The 25,267-nt window shown below is 45.0% G+C and overlaps 1 protein-coding gene across 3 annotated transcripts in view; it reads left to right on the plus strand.

The window, feature by feature from the left end:
- The window catches only part of KCNC1 (potassium voltage-gated channel subfamily C member 1), a 262,381-nt gene that overhangs the window by 191,093 nt on the left and 46,021 nt on the right, over positions 1-25,267 (plus strand). For all 3 annotated transcript variants that reach the window (XM_063944106.1, XM_063944107.1, XM_063944108.1), the window contains exon 2: positions 22,944-23,877. In XM_063944106.1, the coding sequence (XP_063800176.1) occupies positions 22,944-23,877 (934 nt within the window). The remainder of the gene's footprint in view (positions 1-22,943; positions 23,878-25,267) is intronic.

The raw sequence follows: 25,267 nt of genomic DNA on the forward strand, positions 1-25,267 counted from the left end.
TTTTTTAGAAATGGGCATGTAATCATTGTTGTGCATATTTCTCTGTGTGTTCCCTGTCAGATATACCCACTATAGTCCACATGTGTCGACATGCGTGAGTGCTCTGTCACAAACAGCTATGGGGATCACTGTCGGCATCTCCGACGCCTTTTGGTACTTGATACAGTAGATGCAGAGTCAACAGGTCGGTAGTTGTATGCTTGTCAAAAGTAAACACTGTATGGGAGACACAGTAGTATGTGGGTGACCCTGTCGGCACCAACTGTTATTACTGGGTGTAAATTAACATGCTGTAACTGCCTTATACCTGTATATATATTTATATGTATATGTATGGTACGGTTCCATGGGCCTGTAGCTCGAGCACAGACATGGTAGTATATGTGGGGGAGTGTTATTAAAATTATTTATGTATACTTCCCTCGGACCCCTCAGGGTCGCAAGAATGTTATTTTGCCTGGTTACTACTCCCTGCTGTCGACGACTACTGGGGTTTTCTGTCGACCATAAGGTTTCCTGTTAGATCCACAATTGGAGCATTCAGTACATGGTCATACACATTCAGAACACATTAATGTCACTAGGGACCCGATGGTTCCGGACAATCCGCTTATATGTTATATATATATATATATATGGGTTATGTGTGTATTTGTGTATTACATTATGTATATTCATATTATGATTTATAATAAAAGTGTTCCTTCTCATGTGCTGGTCGCTCTTTTGATAAAGCTCTAGGTCGGCCGTGACGAGTTGGTCTCAGATCCTCACAAGGAGTCCGAATGTTTATTCTTTTCCCGCCGCGGATAGAATACTGTGAAAGTCAACTCCTGGTCGACACAGGGCTCTGTCACAAAGGATCGTACACAAGAAGCTAAGTGATATTTTATTTCTATGCTCTGGAGTTATTTGCATTACATGCACATGGGGGAGTGTTTATATTCGGAAAGGCATCCGATAGAATTACCCTAAAGAGAGAGGGGAGGTTTCTTTATGTTGATTCTTCTCCATAACATTGCAGCAGCCTGCCGTGTGACGGCAGGAGGTGTGGCCGGGGGAATGCTGAGGCTGACTCCGAGAGATACTGGAGTTTCTTCCTGAGACGGTATACAGCTGTTTGGGGATGCCTCAGTTCAGTCAATCTCGGCGGATACCACTGGTAAATCTAACTTCGTGAGTTAGACTCCTTCACAACGGTTGGTGACGCATTCTGTTGTGGGATGCAGTCATTTTAACCGGTTCGATACCGTTCTTTTTTCCCTTTCGGTGCAGTTAGTGGAAGGTGAAAAGGTAAGAGTTCTGCAGCCTTGTTAGGTTCGCAGAAGCAGATGTCGTTTTCTGTTTCTACCACATCCATTGCATGTCACTGGGTCTATCTGGCTGGAGCCCACTCCGGTGGGAACTCGTCTACTACTTTTCAGTCAGTCCGGGAATGGACTAGGACCTGTGAGTTAATTATAGAATCCAAAGGGGACATTCTGGTATTTACAGATGTTTCCCCTCACTGATTTTTGAAAATAGATCTTGCCGTTTCCCCTCTGAAAGGTGAGGTAGTACGAGACGCCATACCAGAGTTGCGTCAGGTTCAGGGCATTGTCCTGCTGTCCTTGTTTTAACAAATATTAAAAAAAAAAGGAAAACAAAGATTTCTCCTTACGAAGTTAAACTACAGGATGGAATCTCTCAGACCAGGAAGCTCCAGCACATAAAGATTGAAAGGGGTTTAAATGCGTTTTTCTCCGCATTCAGCTTACCTGGGTGGATATCCAGGTTTGTCTTTGCCATTTCGCCGGAGTGATGGCAGTAGGATGGTATTCTTTCAATAGTAAGAGCCATCGTTATTCTGTATTGGGACACTCTCCTGATTAAGGCGAGGTCAAGACACAAGTGGTGCAAATCGTTGTTTTCTCTCTGACTGTTCTTCAACACAGGGGAAGCCTGTTATTCCCAACGACGCAGACGTCAGAGGTGGGTATCAGAGTAGATACGGAACGGTTGTGTGTGTTCCTGTGGAAAGAGGTCTGAGGATCCGGAGTCAGATCAGATTTGCAGTGACAATCCATCAATATGTTCTGTTGATGAAGAAGATGGGTGCGGCCTAAGAGGGTTTTTTTCGGTGAGCTGGTCAAATGCCAGAGTGGTTTTCACGGCGCCAGTTGGAAATGTGGCCCGGGTCTCACCTGCACATGCGCCGGAATACAATCCTAATGGCCAGGATATCGCTCCTGTGGTGTCTGTTCTGTTCTCACCTCCTAGAGGGACGAAGGTTCGGAATCCAGGATGAGATCCTGGTGTCCATGCATGCAGTCCTTGCAAGGGAAGTATTTCCAGAGGAAAAGGTCAAGCTGGGAAGCTTGTCTGCAATAAGCTTTCTTGAATTAAGAGCTATTTTCAATGAACATATGCTTCATGATCTGCCCGTGTTAATTCTGTCGGACAATTTGACAGCAGTGGTGTAAGTAAGCCGCTAGGGCAGAACAAGGAGCAAAGCGGCAAGGGCAGAAGCCGAAAAAGGTTTTTGGCTGGGTGAAAAGACTGGTAAATGCTATATTAGCAGCCTTCGTTCCGGATGTGAATGACGGAGAAATAGATTCCTCTGCAGACGCGATCTCCATCTGGGAGAAATACAGTCGTCATCGAGAAGTTTTCACTGAAGTGACAAGTCTTTGAGGAGTGCCTCAAGTCGACATGCTGGCGTCTCGCCTCAACGAGAGATCTCAGGAATATTGTTCCGGGACAGGGGACACTCAAGCTATAGCAGTGGACGTCCTCGGGACTTCTTGAGTGTTTTCAGTCGGTCTATGTGTCCCCTCCGGTTTCACTCTTCGGAAGGTGATAAACGTATGAAAAACAAAGGTTCAGGCGATCCTCATTGTTCCGGTCTAACCAGGGAAGGCTTGGTATCCGGTTCTTCAAGGTTTACTCATAGAAGATCCATGGGCTCTTCCTCCTCGTGAGGAACTGTTACAGCAAGATCCGGGCATGTATCAAGACTTACCGCGGCTGCGTTTGGCGGCGTGGCGGTTGAACGCCATATACTAGCCAGAAAGGCTATTCCCAGTGAAGTCATTGCCACATTTCTTCAGGCTTGAAAATAAGTAACGGCAAAGCCTTACCACCGTGTTTGGAGACAATATGTGTCTTGGTGTGAATCCAAAAAGCCTACTACGGAAGACTTTCAGCTGGGTCGTTCTTCTCCATTCTTTGCAAGCAGGTGTGGGGGCAGGCCTAAACTTAGACTCCATTTAAGTGCAGTTTTGGCCTTATACATTTTCTTTCAAGAAAGAATTGGCAACCTTTCCGGAAGTTCGGACCTTCGTGAAAGGAGTACTGCGCATCCAACCTCCATTTGTGCCCCCGTTGGCACTGTGGGACCTTGACGTGGTGTTGCGTTTTCTTGTGTCACACTGTTTGGAACCTTTGTGAAAGGTTGTGTTAAAATTTCTCTTTTGGAAAGTGGTCATGCTATTGGCTTTGACGTCCGCAAGGCGGGTGTCCGAAGTAGCGGCTTTGTCTCACAAGAGCCCTGTTTGATCTTCCATGTGGATAGAGAGGAATTGAGAACTCTGTTAATAGTTCTGCCAAATGTGGTTTCTGGGTTTCGCAGAAATCAGCCTATTTTGATGCTGGTGGTTACTTCGGCATTAGCTGATTCAAAGCCTCTCGATGTAGGCAGGGCTTTGAATATTTAAGTCGCCAATTTGGCTCAGATTGGGGAAACAGAGGCTCTGTTTGTCTGGTATGCTCCCAGCATGATTGGGGCGCCTGCGTCTATGCAGTCTGTTACACGCTGGATCTGTGATACGATTCGGCGTGATCGTTCTACGGCTGGATTGTCATTACCGAAGTCGGTGGAGACCCATTTTACTAGGAAGATGTGCTCTTCTTGGGCGGTTGCCCGAGGAGTCGCGGCGGTTCAACTTTGCCGAGCGGCTACTTGGTCGGGTTCAAACACTTTTGCTATGCTCTACGAGTTTGATACCCTGGCTGATTGGGACCTTTTGTTTGCTCAATCGGTGCTACAGAGTCGTCCGCACTCTCCCGCCCGGTCTGGAGCTTTGGTATAAACCCCATGGTCCTTACGGAGTCCCCAGCATCCTCTAGGACGTATGAGAAAATAGGATTTTAATACCTACCGGTAAATCCTTTTCTCTTAGTCTGTAGAGGATGCTGGGCGCCCAGACCAGTGCGTACTGTGTCTGCAGTTATTGGTTATGGTTACACTCTTATGGTGTTTCTCTTCTGTCAGGCTGTTACTGACATTGTTCATGCCATGGCATGCGATGTCTTATTATTGGTTGTGTTGACACACAGGTTGTGTTACATATTCTCTCAGCATGTGGCTGTATATGTTTTCATGCCGTTGGCTGGTATTCTATTGAATGCCACGTTTTGCGGTATGTTCGTGGTGTGAGCTGGTATGACACTCACCGTGTTGTAAACAATAAATTCTTTCCTCTAAATGTCCGTCTCCCTGGGCACAGTTTTCTAACTGAGGTCTGGAGGAGGGGCATAGAGGGAGGAGCCAGTTCACACCCATTCAAAGTCTTATAGTGTGCCCATGTCTCCTGCAGATCCCGTCTATACCCCATGGTCCTTACGAAGTCCCCAGCATCCTCTACGGACTAAGAGAAAAGGATTTACCAGTAGGTATTAAAATCCTATTTTTTCCAGTCCTCTGGAATTGCTCATGTAGCTAGTGACTGGTTTAATAATTCTGTTAATGGTGTTACCAGCACCCCTTTAAGCTCTTTTCTCTAACGTCCTAAGTGGATGCTGGGGACTCCGTAAGGACCATGGGGATTAGCGGCTCCGCAGGAGACTGGGCACAACTAAAGAAAGCTTTAGGACTACCTGGTGTGCACTGGCTCCTCCCACTAAGACCCTCCTCCAGACCTCAGTTAGATTCTTGTGCCCGGCTGAGCTGGATGCACACTAGGGGCTCTCCTGAGCTCCTAGAGAGAAAGTATATTTAGGTTTTTTATTTTACAGTGAGATCTGCTGGCAACAGACTCACTGCAGCGAGGGACTAAGGGGAGAAGAAGCGAACCTACCTAACAGGTGGTAGTTTGGGCTTCTTAGGCTACTGGACACCATTAGCTCCAGAGGGATCGACCGCAGGACCCGACCTTGGTGTTCGTTCCCGGAGCCGCGCCGCCGTCCCCCTTACAGAGCCAGAAGCAAGAAAAGGTCCGAAAAATCGGCGGCAGAAGACTTCGGTCTTCACCAAGGTAGCGCACAGCACTGCAGCTGTGCGCCATTGCTCCTCATGTACACCTCACACTCCGGTCACTGATGGGTGCAGGGCGCTGGGGGGGGGGGCGCCCTGAGGGCAATATATGACACCTTGGCTGGCAAATCTACATCATATATAGTCCTAGAGGCTATATAGATGTAAAATTACCCCTGCCAGTATTCCAGAAAAAGCGGGAGAAAGTCCGCCGAAAAAGGGGCGGGGCCATCTCCCTCAGCACACTGGCGCCATTTTTTCTTCACAGTGCAGCTGGAAGACAGCTCCCCAGGATCTCCCCTGTAGTTTTCAGGCTCAAAGGGTTAAAAAGAGAGGGGGGGGGGCACTAAATTTAGGCGCAATATATGTATACAAGCAGCTATTGGGGGAAAAATCACTCAGTTATAGTGTTAATCCCTGCATTATATAGCGCTCTGGTGTGTGCTGGCATACTCTCTCTCTGTCCCCCCAAAGGACTTTGTGGGGTCCTGTCCTCAGTCAGAGCATTCCCTGTGTGTGTGCGGTGTGTCGGTACGGCTGTGTCGACATGTTGGATGAGGAAGGTTACGTGGAGGCGGAGCAGAGGCCGATAAATGGGATGTCGCCCCCTGTGGGGCCGACACCAGAGTGGATGGATAGGTGGAAGGTATCAACCGACAATGTCAACTCCTTACATAAAAGGCTGGATGACGTAGCAGCTGTGGGACAGCCGGCTTCTCAGCCCGCGCCTGCCCAGGCGTCTCAAAGGCCATCAGGGGCTCAAAAAAACGCCCGTTACCTCAGATGGCAGACACAGATGTCGACACAGAGTCTGACTCCAGTGTCGACGAGGTTGAGACATATACACAATCCACTAGGAACATCCGTTACATGATCTCGGCAATGAAAAATGTGTTACGCATTTCTGACATGAACCCAAGTACCACATAAAAGGGGTTTTATTTTTGGGGAGAAAAAGCAGCCAGTGTTTTGTTCCCCCATCAGATGAATGAATGAAGTGTGTAAAGAAGCGAGGGTTCCCCCGATAAGAAACTGGTAATTTCTAAACAGTTACTGATGGCGTACCCTTTCCCGCCAGAGGATAGGTCACGCTGGGAGATATCCCCTAGGGTGGATAAGGCGCTCACACGTTTGTCAAAAAAGGTGGCACTGCCGTCTTAGGATACGGCCACCTTGAAGGAGCCTGCTGATAAAAAGCAGGAGGCTATCCTGAAGTCTGTATATACACACACTCAGGTTCTATACTGAGACCTGCAATTGCCTCAGCAAAATAGTGCTGCTGCAGCGTGGTCTGATACCCTGTCAGATAATATTAATACCCTAGACAGGGATAATATTTTGCTAACATAGAGCATTTTAAAGACGTCATCTTATATGGGAAGGATGCACAGAGGGATATTTACCGGCTGGCATCCAGAATTAATGCAATGTCCATTCTGCCCGGAGGGTATTAGAAACCCGGCAGTGGACAGGTGATGCTGCCTTTAAAAGGCACATGGAGATTCTGCCTTATAAGGGTGAGGAATTGGTTGGGGATGGTCTCTGGGACCTCGTATCCACAGCAACAGCTGGGAAGAAAATTTTTTACCTCAGGTTTCCTCACAAAAGCCTAAGAAAGCACCGTATTTTCAGGTACAGTCCTTTCGGCTTCAGAAAAGCAAGCGGGTCAAAGGCGCTTCCTTTCTGCACAGAGACAAGGGAAGAAGGAAAAAGCTGCTCCAGGCAGCCAGTTCCCAGGATCAAAAATCTTCCCTCGCTTCCTCTGAGTCCACCGCATGACGCTGGGGCTCCACAGGTGGAGACAGGTGCGGTGGGGGCGCGTCTCGGGAACTTCAGGGACCAGTGGGCTTGCCCACAGGTGGATCCCTAGGTTCTCCAAGTAGTATCACAGGGATACAGGCTGGAGTTCGAGGCGACTCCCCCTCGCCGTTACCTCACATCAGCCTTGCCTGCTGCCCTCGGAGAAAGGTAGTACTGGCGGCAATTCACAAGCTGTACTTCCAGCAGGTGAAATCAAGGTACCCCTCCTTCAACAAGGCCGGGGTTACTATTCCAAAATGTTGTGGTACCGAAACCAGACGGTTCGGTGAGACCCAGTCTAAAATTGAAATCCTTGAACACTTATATACGAAGGTTCAAGTTCAAAATGGAATCGCTCAGGGCGATTATTGCAAGCCTGGAGAATTTCAGGGTATCACTGGACATCAAGGATGCTTACCTGCATGTCCCTATTTACCCTCTTCACCAGGTGTACCTCAAAATTGTGGTACAGGATTGTCATTACCAATTCCAGACGTTGCCGTTGGTCTGTCCCCGGCACCGAGGGTATTTACCAAGGTAATGGCCGAAGTACTTATCCCGTACTTGGACGATCTCCTTATAAAGGCGAGGTCCAGGGAGCAGTTGTTCGTCGGAGTAGCACTATCTCGGGAAGTGCTACAACAGCACGGCTGGATTCTGAATATTCCAAAGTCGCAGCTGGTTCCTACGACGCGTCTACTGTTCCTGGGTCTGGTTCTGGACACAGAACAGGATAATAAGGGGTTCTCCCGGAGGAGAAGTCCAAGGAGTTGGCGTCTCTAGACGGAGACCTCCTAATACAAATACAGGTGTCGGTGCATCAATGCACGCGAGCCTTGGGAAAGATGGTAGCTTCTTACGAAGAAATTCCATTCGCCAGGTCCCATGCAAGGATCTTCCAGTGGGATCTGTTGGACAAGTGGTCCGGGTCGCATCTTCAGATGCATCGGCGGATAACCCTGTCTCCAAGGGCCAGGGTGTCGCTGTGGTGGTGACTGCAGAGTGCTCATCTTCTAGGGGGCCGCAGATTCGGCATACAGGACTGGGTCCTGGTGACCACGGATGCCAGCCTTCAAGGCTGGGGGGCAGTCACACAGGGAAGAAACTTCCAAGGCCTATGGAAAAGTCAGGAGACTTCCCTACACATAAATGTTCTGGAACTATGGGCCATTTACAATGCCCTAAGTCAGGCCAGACCCCTGCTTCAACACCGGCCGGTGCTGATCCAGTCAGACAACATCACGGCGGTCGCTCAGGGAAACCGACAGGGCGGCACAAGAAGCAGGATGGCGATGGCAGAAGCCACAAGGATTCTCCGATGGGCGGAAAATCATGTGTTAGCACTGTCAGCAGTGTTCATTCCCGGAGTGGACAATTGAGAAGCAGACTTTCTCAGCAGACACGACCTCCACCCGGGAGAGTGGGGACTTCATCCAGAAGTCTTCCAAATGATTATACACCGTTGGGAAAGGCCACAGGTGGACATGATGGCGTCCCGCCTCAACAAAAAGCTACAAAGATATTGCGCCAGGTCAAGGGACCCTCAGGCGATAGCTGTGGACGCTCTGGTAACACCGTGGGTGTACCAGTCGGTGTATGTGTTCCCTTCTCTGCCTCTCATACCCAGGGTAATGAGAATAATAAGAAGGAGAGGAGTAAGAACTATACTCATTGTTCCGGGTTGGCCAAGAAGAGCTTGGTACCCAGAACTCCAAGAAATGATCTCAGAGGTCCCATGGCCTCTGCCGCTCAGACAGGACCTGCTGCAGCAGGGGGCCTGTCTGTTCCAAGACGTACCGCGGCTGCGTTTGACGGCATGGCGGTTGAACGCCGGATCCTGAAGGAAAAGGGCATTCCGGAGGAAGTTATCCCTACGCTATTTAAAGCTAGGAAAGAAGTGAACGCAAACCATTATCACCGCATATGGCGGAAATATGTTGCGTGCTGTGAGGCCAGTAAGGCCCCAAAAGGAGGAATTTCAGCTAGGTCGATTTCTGCACTTCCTACAAGTCAGAGGTGACTATGGGCCTAAAATTGGGTTCCATTAAGGTCCAGATTTCGGCTCTATCGATTTTCTTCCAAAATAGAACTGGCTTCACTGCCTGAAGTTCAGACTTTTGTTAAGGGAGTGCTGCATAGTCAGCCCCCGTTTGTGCCTCCAGTGGCACCGTGGAATCTCAACGTAGTGTTGGATTTCCTGAAGTCGCATTGAGTTGAGCCACTTAAATCCGTGGAGCTACAATACCTCACGTGGAAAGTGGTCATGCTGTGGGCCTTGGCGTCGGCCAGGCGTGTATCAGAATTGGCGGCTTTGTCATGCAAAAGCCCTTATCTGTATTTTATATGGATAAGGCGGAATTGAGGACTCATTCCCAATTCCTTCCTAAGGTGGTATCAGTTTTTCATGTGAACCAACCTATTGTGGTGCCTGCGGCTACTTGGGACTTGGAGGATTCCAAGTTTCTGGACGTAGTCAGGGCCCTGAAAAATATATGTTTCCAGGACGGCTGGAGTCAGAAAGACTGACTCGCTATTTATCCTGTATGCACCCAACAAGCTGGGTGCTCCTGCTTCTAAGCAGACTATTGCTCGCTGGATCTGTAGCACGATTCAGCAGGCTCATTCTGCGGCTGGACTGCCGCACCCTAAATCTGTAAAAGCCCATTCCACGAGGAAAGTGGGCTCTTCTTGGGCGGCTGCCCGAGGGGTCTCGGCTTTACAAATTTGCCGAGCTGTTACTTGGTAGGGGTCAAACACTCTTGCAAGAGTCTACAAGTTTGATACCCTGGCTGAGGAGGACCTAGAGTTTGCTCATTCGGTGCTGCAGAGTCATCCGCACTCTCCCGCCCGTTTGGGAGCTTTGGTATAATCCCCATGGTCCTTACGGAGTCCCCAGCATCCACTTAGGACGTTAGAGAAAATAAGATTTTACTCACCGGTAAATCTGTTTCTCGTAGTCCGTAGTGGATGCTGGGCGCCCATCCCAAGTGCGGATTGTCTGCAATACTGGTACATAGTTATTGCCTAACTAAAGGGTTATTGTTGAGCCATCTTTTGAGAGGCTCAGTTGTTATCATACTGTTAACTGGGTATAGTATCACGAGTTATACGGTGTGATTGGTGTGGCTGGTATGAGTCTTACCCGGGATTCAAAATCCTTCCTTATTGTGTCAGCTCTTCCGGGCACAGTATCCTAACTAAGGTCTGGAGGAGGGTCTTAGTGGGAGGAGCCAGTGCACACCAGGTAGTCCTAAAGCTTTCTTTAGTTGTGCCCAGTCTCCTGCGGAGCCGCTAATCCCCATGGTCCTTACGGAGTCACCAGCATCCACTACGGACTACGAGAAATAGATTTACCGGTGAGTAAAATCTTATTTTAGTATCCTTGGATGTATCCCATCTGGCCCCATTGATTTATCCACTTTCAATTTTAAAAGTTGTTAGGACCTTCTCGCCGGTAAATGTACTTGTAAGTATCTACCTCATTTTTTATGAATGTTCTTACAACTTAACTGTGGCCCCTTCTCCTCGCCTTCTGTAGTAAATACTGAGCAAAATAATTAAGATGATCTGCTATCACATTGTCTTCCTCAACCAGACTCTCACTTTCTTATTGTTAGTCCTCCTTTTGCTTTTCTCCTTTCACTTATATAGTACAGTGAAGCCTAGTCTCGTGTTCACCACGGTGGCTATGGTACACAGCGCCGCTGCCGATCCAGATACACTGTTGTCTTTGATGGAGGGAGAGGAATACTTCCAGGGGCTTGGGTATCACAAGCTGCTTTTCTTGGGCACAGTGTATTTGATAAATTTTCTGCTATAAAGTACTGTAACAACCAATCAGCTTTTGTCATTTTTCGAACAAAGCTTGTAAAATTACAATTAGAAGCTGATTGGTTGGTACTTTATCTCTCTCCACTGTATGTCTCTCCAAGGTTTGATACATGTCCCCCAAATACTATAATTTTAAGCATTAATAGAACAAGGTCAGTTCCACTCATTTTTGTCTTTTACATTTTAAATCCGCCTTTAAAAACAAAGGGTTCCGAGTTCTTGAGTGGAGGCTTTTAAACTATATTGTTGCAGAAGGCCTTGTAGATATAATGGGAGATCGTCTGTATATGGGCCCTCATTCCGAGTTGTTCGCTCGCAAGCTGCTTTTAGCAGCTTTGCACACGCTAAGCCGCCGCCTACTGGGAGTGAATCTTAGCTTCTCAAAATTGCGAACGAAAGATTCGCAATATTGCAAAAAGACTTCTCTGTGCAGTTTCTGAGTAGCTCGAGACTTACTCTGCCAGTGCGATCAGTTCAGTGCTTGTCGTTCCTGGTTTGACGTCACAAACACACCCAGCGTTCGCCCAGACACTCCTCCGTTTCTCCAGCCACTCTCGCGTTTTTCCCAGAAACGGTAGCGTTTTTTCACACACTCCCATAAAACGGCCAGTTTCCGCCCAGAAACACCCACTTCCTGTCAATCACATTACGATCACCAGAACGAAGAAAAAACCTTGTAATGCCGTGAGTAAAATTCCTAACTGCATAGCAAATTTACTTGGCGCAGTCGCAATGCGGACATTGCGCATGCGCATTAGCGACTAATCGCTCCGTTGCGAGAGAAAAATACAGAGCGAACAACTCGGAATGACCCCCATGGTATGGAATTCTGGCTTATTTGTAATACAGATATTATTCAGTTTTGATTGTTTTTCAAGATGCTCTGTTTGTTCTTTTTAGCTTCTCAACTACTGATTTGAGCACTTTAATGTCTATTTGACTGATTTTGATTTATGCAAACTTCATCTAATTTTCATTCAATGCTAGTTGTTCTCACACTTGAATTTGTTAGCTCCATCATATATTCAGCAGTAAGAATTTTAATCTCTACTTTAATTGTTGATTTTATGATATCTTATTTCAGGTGCCGTGTAGGATGCATCTGATTTAAGAATATTATGCGTGATGGTAATTGGTGTTACTGATACAGGTTTTTGTTTTTACTGAAAATATATATATATATATATATATATATATATACATACATATATACAGTATATATATATTGTAACACTGTAGGGGTGCAAGGTGCCTTTTCCTGGGGAATATGGCCGCACGCAGCAGCTGAGGAACAACACAAGTCCAGTTTCTGGTACAACTGACCCCGGCCAGTTTTATTGAAACAGAAAATAAAACAAACCCCAAAATAAAAATACCTTGCCTGTCCGGCACTAACTAAACATAAGATGTTCCTAACTGTCACTAAACAAAACACAGAGTTCTTCAGTACATACTGTATAGCTTACTTGCATCAGAAAGCGTGTCTCTCACACACAGATCCTGCAGCCTTCCCAGGCAGTCTGCCCATACTAATCAGGTTAGAAGCACTATATCACTCTTACACAGCTGAAACCCTGATTAGCCCTCTGTGAGGCCAAAGACCCGATCTGGGCCCAATGTCTAGAACTCGCCTTATCTCTCTCTCAGAGCCTTTACCCAGCTTTTACAGCAAACTGAAAAGGTTCAGACAAAACAAAAAGCATTTTTCCTAGAAGTTAACATTTTCTAAAACATGTAAGACAAGAACCTGGGACAAATATACCTGCCCTCAAACACTATCCCAGTGTTCTTGTCACATATCCCCCTCCCCTGTTTCGACCTAGGGGCCGGAACACTTGTAGCCCCCAAACAGAAGATGCGAGACAATGCATCTGCGTTGGCCAATTGTGTTCCCGGTCTATGTTCGACAGTAAACTTAAAGTCCTGCAACGCTAGAAACCATCTAGTTACACGAGCATTCTTGCCTCTATTTACATACATCCATTTTAAAGGGGCATGGTCTGTCACTAGTCTGAATTGTCTACCCAAGAGGTAATATCTCAAGGTATCTAGTGCCCACTTAATGGCCAAAGCCTCCTTTTCCACAATGGCATACCTTTTTTCATGCTCATTGAGTTTCCTACTCAAATAAATTATAGGGTGTTCGTCCCCATCTCTGGTTTGGGACAGCACAGCACCTATCCCTACCTCTGAGGCATCCGTCTGTACCACAAATTCTTTTGAAAAATCTGGTGTTATCAACACCGGTTGTGAACACAAAGCCACTTTTAACGCTTGGAACGCCTTTTCTGCATCAGGGTTCCATTTCACCACATTTGACTGCTTCCCTTTGGTAAGGTCTGACAACGGCACCGCTGTGGTCGCAAAATTAGGAATAAACCGTCTATAGTACCCAGTAATTCCCAAAAAAGCCCTTACCTGTTTTTTATTCACTGGACGAGGCCAGTTTTGAATAGCATCAACTTTATTCAATTGGGGCCTAATCAGACCTCTGCCTATGGTGAAGCCCAAGTATTTGACCTCCTCCATTGCGAGGCAGCACTTCTTTGGGTTAGCAGTTAACCCTGCCTCTCTGATTGAGTCCAGTACTGCTTGTACTTTAACCAAATGGGACCCCCAGTCTGTACTGTGAATTACCACATCATCCAAATAGGCAGCTGCATATTTTCTATGGGGCCTCAAAATTTTATCCATCGCCCGTTGAAAGGTTGCTGGAGCCCCATGCAACCCAAAGGGTAACATCTTATACTGGTACAGCCCCTCCGGAACCGAAAAGGCTGTTTTTTCTTTGGCGCTATCAGATAAAGGTATTTGCCAGTAACCTTTGGTCAGGTCCAATGTGGTGAGAAACCTGGCTGTTCCCAGCCTTTCTACAAGCTCATCCACACGGGGCATGGGGTATGCGTCAAACTTGGACACCTCATTTAACTTACGAAAGTCATTACAGAAGCGTATGCTACCGTCGGGCTTCGGGATGAGCACTATGGGACTGGACCACTCACTGTTAGACTCCTCTATGACTCCAAGTTCTAACATGGTTTTAACTTCCTTAGAAATAGCTTCTCGCTGAGCTTCAGGAATCCTATATGGCTTTAAATGAACCCTGACCCCTGGTTCTGTGACAATGTCATGTTTTATTATGGTCGTTCGGCCAGGCAGCTCTGAAAATACCTCCCTATTTTGGATGAGAAATTCTTTAACCTGATTGTTCTGATCAGCTGATAATGTCTCTGACACCTTCACTGCGGGAAGCAACCGGGGTGAAGACACCGAAGGGCAAGGCTCCGCTGACAGAGACAACCTATCTTTCCAGGGTTTGATTAAGTTAACATGGTAGATCTGTTCGGGTTTTCTCTTTCCCGGCTGGTATACTTTGTAATTAACCTCATTCACTTTTTCCCTAATCTCAAATGGACCCTGCCATTTAGCTAGGAATTTGCTTTCCACAGTGGGTACCAAAACAAGAACTCTATCTCCAGGAGCAAATTCCCGTATCTTGGCACTCCGGTTATAGACCCTCTGTTGAGCACTTTGGGCCTGTTCCATGTGCTCTCTGACAACAGGTACCACGGCTGCAATCCTATCCTGCATTTGTGTTACATGCTCAATAACGCTTCTATAAGGAGTGGGCTGTCCTTCCCACGTTTCTTTGGCAATATCCAACAGCCCTCTGGGGTGTCTACCATACAACAAATCAAATGGAGAAAACCCCGTAGAGGACTGAGGAACTTCTCTGATGGCCATTAACAAGTAGGGCAACAAACAATCCCAGTTTTTCCCATCTCTCTCAACAACCTTTTTTAACATACTTTTTAATGTTTTATTAAACCTTTCCACCAACCCGTCAGTTTGGGGATGGTAGATGGACGTCCTGAGGTGAGTGACCTTAAATAACTTGCACAACTCTTTCATGATCCTTGACATAAATGGAGTACCTTGGTCAGTCAAAATTTCTTTTGGTATTCCCACTCTACTAAATACCTGCACCAGCTCCCTAGCTATCGCCTTGGTTGTGATAGTGCGTAAAGGGACAGCCTCAGGATATCGAGTGGCATAGTCCATAATTACCAGGATATACTGATGGCCCCGAGCAGACTTTAACAAGGGCCCCACGAGATCCATGGCTATTCTGTCAAACGGGACCTCTATAATAGGCATGGGAACTAGTGGGCTCCTGAAATGGGGTCTAGGGGCATGATACTGGCATTCAGGACAGGAAGAACAATATTCAGACACTTCTTTATAAACCCCTGGCCAAAAGAACCTTTGTAAAACTCTTTCAGTGGTTTTTTCTGCCCCTAAATGTCCTGCGGTAACGTGACTATGAGCTAAATCTAGTACCGTTCTCCGATAAGGCTGGGGAACTACCAGCTGTTCCACCACATCCTCACCCCTTTTGACAATGTGGTACAAGAGCTCATTACAGATGGCCATGTGGGGATACGTAACCCTGTCACCTGGTACCACAGGTTCCCCATTAACAATCTTAACATTCTCTCTAGCCTTTATTAAGGTAGGATCCTTTAACTGTTCAGACGCAAACAGATCCTTCTTTACCTCCAGGTCAGGCACGCTTTCAGTTCTAACTACTATGTCTCTGTTCCCGGCAAGAGGGTCCTCACTGGACTCCCCATCTGTCACTTCCCCAGCCAAACTAGCAAAAGGCAAAGGGCCAGAAAGTTCCGAAGACCCACGTACATCCATAAAATCACCGGTATTATCAACTGGCTTTTTACTTCTCACATCTGTTGATAACCGTGATTCCCACAGTTTCCAAAAATGAGGAAAATCCCTCCCTATTATGGCCTCATGCACCAAGGTAGGGACCAGTCCCACTTTAACCATTGCTGACCCACAACAAGTTTCTATATTCACCTCAGCAGTGGCATAATGTTGGGTATCCCCATGTATGCAAGTTACCCCAATAGGTATTTGCTGGACCTTTAAGGGGTTCACTAACCCAGCTTTCACGAGGGTAACTAAACTTCCTGAATCTAGCAAGGCCTCTACCCGGTTACCTTCTAAGAACACATCACACATTTGTTTTTCCAGCTCAGGTGAAGGTACCACAGTACAGGCTAACCTAGCAAAGAAAGACATTCTGCGACATTCAAAGGCAGCATCACATTGCATGGGTTCTTGCGTGACTGGGCAATTGGCAATAACATGACCTGGCATACCACACCTAAAACATTTAACCACACGATTATCAACCCATTTGGGCAGCATAGACCGTTCTAGCCCCATTGGCCTGTTTCCAGGGCCAGTGTTTACAGTCTCTCCAGCCTTGCGTTCTCTTAACCGCCCAGCAACGTTTTCCCACGTAACAGTCTTACCAGTCTTTACTGAAGGGCGCTGTCGAGGATCTATGGGTTGCTGGGTGGTCATCAGTAGTTCCTCTGCTGCCAAATACCTCTCTACCATGTCCACTAATTGGTCAGCAGTACCCGGGTTTCCATGGCTCACCCACTTGCGCAGGACCATGGGCAAAGATCTCAAGTAGCGGTCCATGACGACTCTTTCCACCATCTGGGGACCAGTTAATGTCTCTGGCTGTAGCCATTTTTTTGTTAGCTGAATAAGGTCGTGCATCTGGGAGCGCGGAGGCTTCTCCATGGCGTACAGCCAACGGTGCACCCGTTGTGCTCGTACTGACAGCGTGACTCCCAGGCGGGTCAGGATCTCAGTCTTTAGTTTATCATAGTCCCGAGCCTCAGCAGGGCTTAAATCAAAGTAAGCTTTTTGGGGCTCACCTGACAGGAAAGGTGCCAGCAGACTGGCCCACTGTGCTTTCGGCCAGTTCTCACGCTCGGCAGTCCTTTCAAACGTGGTCAGATAGGCCTCCACATCATCAGCCTCTGTCATTTTCTGCAGGAAGTGACTGGCTCGTATAGAACTAGAGCTGGTTGGAGCACTGACGGCCACATCTCCAACCCGAGCTGCAAGTCTCTGCACCACTTCTGCTAAGGCCTCTCTATCCTGACGCTGTTGCCTGTAAAGTTCATCAACAACTGCCTGCTGTTGTCTCTTATTTTCCTCCATTGCCACCTGCTGCTGTCTTATATTTTCCTCCATTGCCACCTGCTGCTGTCTGTTGGCCTCCTGCTGTAGTCTCCAATTTTCCTCCATTGCCACCTGCTGCTGTCGGTTGGCCTCCTGCTGAGCCGCTGTAGCTTGCAGCAAGGCTTTAAGCAGATCCTCCATGTCAACAGATTTTTCAGGCGGCTTTGTAGCTGCTTTCACCCAGGACATATATCAAACCCTCAGGGGTGAGTCTCAGTAACTTCACACTGGGCTGTATCTGCATAAACCACCGTTTTCTGCAGGCCTCACAAAGCTGCTGCTTTCACTTATGCGCAGAACGGCCTGCTCGCATTCTCCACCAAGTTGTAACACTGTAGGGGTGCAAGGTGCCTTTTCCTGGGGAATATGGCCGCACGCAGCAGCTGAGGAACAACACAAGTCCAGTTTCTGGTACAACTGACCCCGGCCAGTTTTATTGAAACAGAAAATAAAACAAACCCCAAAATAAAAATACCTTGCCTGTCCGGCACTAACTAAACATAAGATGTTCCTAACTGTCACTAAACAAAACACAGAGTTCTTCAGTACATACTGTATAGCTTACTTGCATCAGAAAGCGTGTCTCTCACACACAGATCCTGCAGCCTTCCCAGGCAGTCTGCCCATACTAATCAGGTTAGAAGCACTATATCACTCTTACACAGCTGAAACCCTGATTAGCCCTCTGTGAGGCCAAAGACCCGAACTGGGCCCAATGTCTAGAACTCGCCTTATCTCTCTCTCAGAGCCTTTACCCAGCTTTTACAGCAAACTGAAAAGGTTCAGACAAAACAAAAAGCATTTTTCCTAGAAGTTAACATTTTCTAAAACATGTAAGACAAGAACCTGGGACAAATATACCTGCCCTCAAACACTATCCCAGTGTTCTTGTCACAATATATATATATATATAGATAGATACAGTATATATGTGTGTGTGTGTGTGTGTGTGTGTGTGTGTGTGTGTGTGTGTGTGTGTGTGTGTGTGTGTGTGTGTGTGTGTGTGTGTGGCGGGGAATTGGGAATATTAAACAAGCTGAAAAATCTCAATTCCCTGATTCAGACTGAAAGTGGTCAGGATCAGCAAATAGGGGATTTTTAATGTATATTGGCCCTCTTTCCGAGTTGATCGCTCGTTGCCGTTTTTCGCAGCGTAGCGATCAGGCTAAAAATCGGCTGTTCTGCGCATGCGTATGGGCCGCAGTGCGCACGCACTAAATACTTTCACACAGAACTTTGCAGTTTTACACATGGCCGAACGACTGTTTTATATTGCTCGAGTGATCGGTGAGTGATTGACAGGAAAGGGGCGTTTCTGGGTGGTAACTGACCGTTTTCCGGGAGTGTGCTAAAAAACGCAGGCGTGTCAGCAGAAAACGCAGGCGTGCCTGTAGAAACGGGGGAGTGGCTGGCCGAACGCAGGGCGTGTTTGTGACATCAAACCAGGAACTGAACTGTCTGCAGTGATCGCAAGGTAGGAAACTGCATGAAAATATTTAATAGCAGTTCTGTTAACCTTTCGTTCGCACTTCTGCTAAGCTAAAATACACTCCCAGAGGGCGGCGGCTTAGCGTTTGCATTGCTGCTAAAAGCAGCTAGCGAGCGATCAACTCGGAATGAGGGCCATAGTTTCCAAGATTTCCAGACGGATCGTCGATCATCAGTGGTTCCGGATGCATCAGAGATTTGGGTAAGCAGCAGGCAGATGTATGGGGACTTAACCCCACCCAACCAATTACAGATGATTGGCTGTTTTTCTATCTGGATATTAAGTAGGTGGGCTCACTGGATATTAAGATACTTTGTGTTGGGCACTCCTTGAAAGGGCTTTTTTTGTTGTTATTATTCAAACATGTATTTTAAGTACAAGAAAACTTGAGGTTTGATCTGATAACGTTAGTAAATCTCCCCCTGAATCAAAAATGACACCATATTTTATTTAATAAAAAGTGTGTGTGAATGAGTTTATTTTAATTGAGGGCCCGATTCAGACCTGATCGTTGTTGTGCGAATTCGCAAGGCGGATGATTATCTATAGACTGCGCCAAATGGAAAAAAAAATCCAGCAACTTTTTTGATTGCTAGGCATACGCAAGTTGATCGGCAGGAAGTGGACGTGTGTGGGTGGTAACTAGACGTTTTCTGGGAGTGTCAGGAAAAACGCAGGCGTTCCCATGAGTTTTCAGGGTGGGTGTGTGACGCCAGCTCAGGCCCCGTTCAGCCTGTTTCTTTTGCACTGTTGGAGTAGGTCCTGGGCTACGCACAGACTGGAAAAAACATTCAATGGTGAGTGAGTTGCGAACGGATTTGCAGCTGGTCAGCGTACGCAGATTTGCACAGGGCGGGTATTCACTCTGTCAGGGCTGCAACTATCTGAACGCAAACCTCTGCAAATTCGCAGAGGAGCGATTAGGTCTGAATTAGGCCTTAAGTCTTTTATTTATGGCAATAGATAAAATCTCTATCAAGAAGCCATAAGACTTTTGTTTATAATGAGACATTATTACTTTTTTAAAGTGTAAACTTGCTAATTTTAATTTATATCCCTCCCTCATTTTCATTACCCTGCATAATGTGTCTCGGGGCATCGTTGGTTACTTATACTGCTTACCTAATAACTCAGGGGGCAGAATGGGTCATTAACAACATTGTATTTAATATCTGTCATAGCTATAGGGTAATTATTCACAGCTCATTTCCTCTGTCAGGTATAGTGCACTTTCAGTCCCTATTGATAGATACATAGCAACAGTATATTTTGATGGATACAGTATATATGATAGATATATATGTTCACAATACGAAATCTTGCTTACATTACCCCTCTTCAACTTCAGTAATCATTCCTGACTCTCATAGCCGCGTTTGCGCTCTTTGTTTTCGTCTTTCGTGTCTTATAAGAAAATATGTAGTTTATTTTCAGGACGTGGGCTGCGGCCGTACCTCCAGTCCTTTTACATTGGTTTGGAAAATTAGAAATTAGGGTTGTCAGACGCGTTTCATCTGTTTATGCTGAAGATTTGGTCAATCATTAGTTCTTCCTTGTGTCTTTTATTCGACTAATTGTTATTACAGGTTGAGTCTCCCTTATCCAAAATGCTTGGGACCAGAGGTATTTTGGATTTCGGATTTTTCCGTATTTTGGAATAATTGCATACCATAATGAGATATCATGGTGATGGGACCCAAGTCTAAGCACAGAATGCATTTATGAAACATATACACCTTATACACACAGCCTGAAGGTCATTTTAGCCAATATTTGTTGTAATTTTGTGCTTTGAACAAAGTGTATCTACATTCACACAATTCATTTATGTTTCATATACACCTTATTACACAGAGCCTGAAGGTCATTTAATACAATATTTTTAATAATATTTTTAATAACTTTGTGTATTAAACAAAGTTTGTGTACATTGAGCCATCAAAAAACAAAGGTTTCACTATCTCACTCTCACTCAAAAAAGTCCGTATTTCGGAATATTCCGTATTTCGGAATATTTGGATATGGGATACTCAACCTGTATATATAATATTGGGCATTATCTCGGCAACTCAGCTGTAATATATTTCTATTCAGCTATGTTCAAAATGTACTACAGTATATTTGCTAATTGCATAACCTGTTATGATGCATATACTTTAATAAAAATATAATAAAAAAAAGTGTAAAATGACTTCAAAATGAATTCATCAAACTTTAATACTTGCAATTATGAACATCACATTCTTTATGGAGTATTGTTTCCAGTGTCCTAATATGAAAAAACAATGTGTGCTGCGCTCATCGTGATTGTGTTCTCGATGTTATGTCTGTAAAGTCAGTAATGAAGACTATATACAATGGAATGTGTTTGTTGGATCGACCCTATTAAGGTCGACACTCATTAGGTCGACCACTATTGGTCGACAGGTAGTAGGTCTATACCCTGAAAAGCTCGACATGGTTGACAGGTCGAGATGGAAAAAGGTCGACATGAGGTGTTTTTTTATTTTATTTTTGGTGTCATTCTGTTTGGAAATTGAACAGGAACCCCAGTTAGTGCACCGCGTCCCCTCGCATTGCTTCGGGCAAGGTGCCTTGCTCCACTACGGCTGCGCCCGGAACAGGTTACTATTCCCAGGTGCAGTCCACGTGGATCGTAAAGTATGAAAAAGTTAAAAAAATGAAGTTTAAAAAAAAACAAAAAAACCTCATGTCGACCTTTTCATGTGTCAGCCTTTTACAGGTGTCGACCTAACACATGTTGACCAATAGTGGTCGACCTAATGAGTGTCGACCTAAGTAAGGTCGACCTAAGGACCGTTTTCCTATACAATATGGTTATACTAATGATGACTATCTGCTGATCAGCATCAGTTGTTTTTGATTTTGTTTTGTTGTTACATTTGTCATTGTCCCTTTATTTAAAAGTTATTGTAGAAAAAGTTATCATCATACAAAAACATAAATATAAAAAAAGTGAAATTGTCAATTATCTTGTTGGTTCACGGTTACTTTTGTCTGTTGCATACCATGTTTAAGCTCTGATTAAAATGTAATGCAACAGTAAGGGAATTGTATAAAACAGAATAAATGGAGGTAATTTGTCTGTAATATACTGTTAAATTACTTCCACATTATATTAAGTAAACCACATTTTACCCTTGTATTACTTCTATAAAAATGATGCCTCACTGGAAAAAAAGTGTTGGTATTTCATTTACTTTGCCGACAATGGGCCTGATTTAGGGATGGACATAGAATCACTGCCCTACGCAGTAACTGGGCTGACATCAAGTTTGCCGATGCTGGCGTTTTTTTGTAAATAGACGCCTCCTGCTGGCCTCTCTGATCCAAGGCAGCATCGGATCGCTCTGTGTGAACATCATCAGGCTGGCCAGTGTGTTCATGCGACACGCCCCTGTTTTCTGGATCATCTTAGGGGGCACTTCGACCGTCATTGCAGAAGAAGATCTACACATGTGCTGTACAGATCCTGCACATGCACATATCTCAAAACAATGGTTTACATACATATCTGAATCTGGCCCATTGTCCTCTTCCTGACTTAGTCCAGCTCTGGGAAGGGACTGTGCTTCTGTTTCCAGTCCAGAGGTCCTTGGTTTGCCAGTGTCCAAGGGTAACTTTGATGTCCTGTGTACCTGGTGTCCTTTCTATGACTGAAGTTCTGCCACAGGCAAACTGGTGACATCTAAATAATTAAAAAGTAGTAGTTGATAAACTAAATGCATTTTGCTGTTAAGCTGAGGCTTTCTTGGTAGTCAAATGATGTGTGACTGTGGTATGGTTTCCTATTTAATACCCAATGGACATTTGTCTGATATTCTCCGGCTTTCTGACTTGAAGTGACGTAACCAGGGATCATTTCCAGTTTTTCTTTTTTTCATGTTACATTATTTTTTAAACTAATGTTAAGGCGTAAGTATGTCTTTAGAAGGCTTGAGGTAATTTCAAGTCAGAGAGTCTGGTAAAATCAGACAAATAGCCAGAGAAGACTTAAAGGATGGCAAACCCCATTCAGCCACTTAGGAAGTCACAGGCTACTATCCAAAGGAACTTAGATTATGTTATGGATTATCTTCAACTCATTTTCGGGGATTTAGGGGTCTATTCATGAAGCAGTGAAAAGTGTGGAGAAGTGAGCATGTGGAAAAGTTGCACATGGCAAACAATCAGCTGCTCCGTACAATTGTACAGTATGCAAATTATAAATGTTACTTCAATGCTAATTGGTTGCCATGGGCAACTTCTCCACTGGCTCAGTTCTACACACTTTTCACTGCTTCATGAATAGACCCCTTAAAGTCTACCGCAATTTGGAAATACAAAAATCTGATTTGAGAGAGAAGAACATGCACGGAACTTTCCCTTGGACATTGATAACAGAGAGATTATATTTAGGGAAAAGTAAGATATTAAACCTGTATGTACATAAGTCAAAGTTCTTTTACTGAGAGGTCTAAACCCAAGAGTTGTTCTTCTAACACATTTTTAATCTTCTTTTCACAGTATGTGGCATTTGCCTCGCTCTTCTTCATTCTGGTCTCCATCACCACCTTCTGCCTAGAGACTCATGAACGATTTAACCCCATTGTGAACAAAACTGAAATTGAAACAATTGGGAATGAGACCCAGAAACGCTTTTACAGGGAATCGGAGACAGATGCCTTCCTGACCTACATTGAAGGTGTCTGTGTAGTGTGGTTTACATTTGAGTTCCTCATGAGGATTACGTTCTGTCCGAACAAGGTGGAATTTATCAAAAACACTTTAAACATCATTGACTTTGTGGCCATTCTGCCTTTTTATTTGGAGGTTGGACTCAGTGGCCTGTCTTCCAAAGCTGCAAAAGACGTGTTGGGCTTCTTGAGAGTCGTCCGATTTGTGCGCATTCTTCGAATTTTCAAGCTGACCAGGCACTTTGTAGGCCTAAGGGTTCTAGGACATACCCTTCGTGCTAGCACAAATGAGTTTTTGCTGCTGATTATATTCTTAGCTTTGGGAGTTTTAATCTTTGCCACCATGATCTATTATGCTGAGAGAATAGGTGCTAACCCAAATGATCCTAGTGCCAGCAACCATACACATTTTAAAAATATCCCCATCGGCTTCTGGTGGGCCGTTGTCACTATGACCACCCTTGGCTACGGAGACATGTATCCTCAGACATGGTCTGGTATGCTGGTTGGAGCGCTATGTGCTCTTGCTGGTGTGCTGACTATTGCTATGCCTGTACCAGTCATTGTGAACAATTTTGGAATGTATTATTCCCTAGCTATGGCTAAGCAGAAGCTACCAAAGAAAAAAAAGAAGCATATCCCGCGCCCTCCCCAACTGGGATCTCCCAATTATTGTAAATCTGTTGTAAACTCTCCACATCACAGTACTCAGAGTGACACATGCCCGCTTGCACCAGAAGAAATGTTAGAAATGAACAGAGGAGGTAGGAAACCACTAAGAGGAATGTCCATTTGATCATCACCACCCATTCCTTGTAGAGAATTAAGATTCAGTCAAACTTCTTAACTAGCAAATGCATAGGGCGTTTACCCATTGACGGTCCCGTATCACACTTTCTAAGTGTGTGAAGCAGAATGCTAGATTTCTGGGATGTTCAGGACGAGTCAGTGGAGGGTCTATAGAAGTATCAGGGTAGATAACCATAATTTTGCAAAGTAGGGTAGATACATGATACAGATTTTTGAGGTTTTGAGGAATGCTAGACGTCTGGTGGAGAAAGCAATTATGTTCAAATGCTGCACAGGCGCTTCCTGGACTTTCAATGTAATAGGAGCAAAAGCAGCCTTGAATTCAGATTACGCTTGATAGCTCGCCAAACTGGGTTTAGGATTTTGATATAAGAGATTTCACATACGTGAACCTTCACCTGTATAGATGTAAAATATGAGGATTGAAAACTAGTAGAGGTATTCAATGATAGAAATAGGACTGCAGTAGCAAATTGGAAGTTACACTTTTGAAAAGCTAAATACAAGTAACGTATATTCATTTACTGAAGCAGCACAAACAACTCACTAGGAGCGAGATCTAGATGTACTTTAGGAATTTTACTCTTTAGCATGTAAGGACATCTCTTATACAGTATATTATGACAAGTGACTAGTTTTATTTAATTGTAGAATTGGATGGATTTCATGGTTTGCATACAAGTGTAGAGATTTATTAGAAAAGATGAAGAGAACAGACTCCTCCGTTTCCTTGCAGTGGTGACTAAAGCATCGCTGTGCGGCAATCTGATCCATGCCAGCAACATGCCCAATTGCAGCCAGTGTTACAGAGTGTACTATTAAATCCCATGGGTAGTGGTCATTTATAGAATTATCTCAGTTTTATGAGAGGTCTTCTACACTTTACAATGGGCTTTACCCATTCTCTACCTCTAGCCATGGAATATTAGTGGTATTAATATGCCGGGGTATAAATTAAGATGATAATAGTCCTTTGATACAGTAACCAATACAATGTTAATATAATTTCAGGAATGTATATTTATTTATTTCTAGAATGCACATGCTTATTCATAAGTAGGTGTAAGCAAATGTATGTCTGTGCATGTATATGTGCGTGTGTATGTATGTACTGTATGTATATATATGTATACATATATGTATAAATTGTACATAAAACGGAACATTTAAGCATGTTCTTGAGGTATCTCACCAGCAAATTTGCCCTAACCAATTGTGAATGTACAGTAAAACATTACAATTTTTCCTTCTCAAGGGATTAGGGAATCATCCGGATTTTTGTTAGCAAATTACCGTCCTTGATTGGATTTCTCCTACTTGTTTCTCTGTCATGCATGGTACCCC

This window comes from Pseudophryne corroboree, chromosome 11, assembly GCF_028390025.1.
Source record: "Pseudophryne corroboree isolate aPseCor3 chromosome 11, aPseCor3.hap2, whole genome shotgun sequence".
NCBI lineage: Eukaryota > Metazoa > Chordata > Amphibia > Anura > Myobatrachidae > Pseudophryne > Pseudophryne corroboree.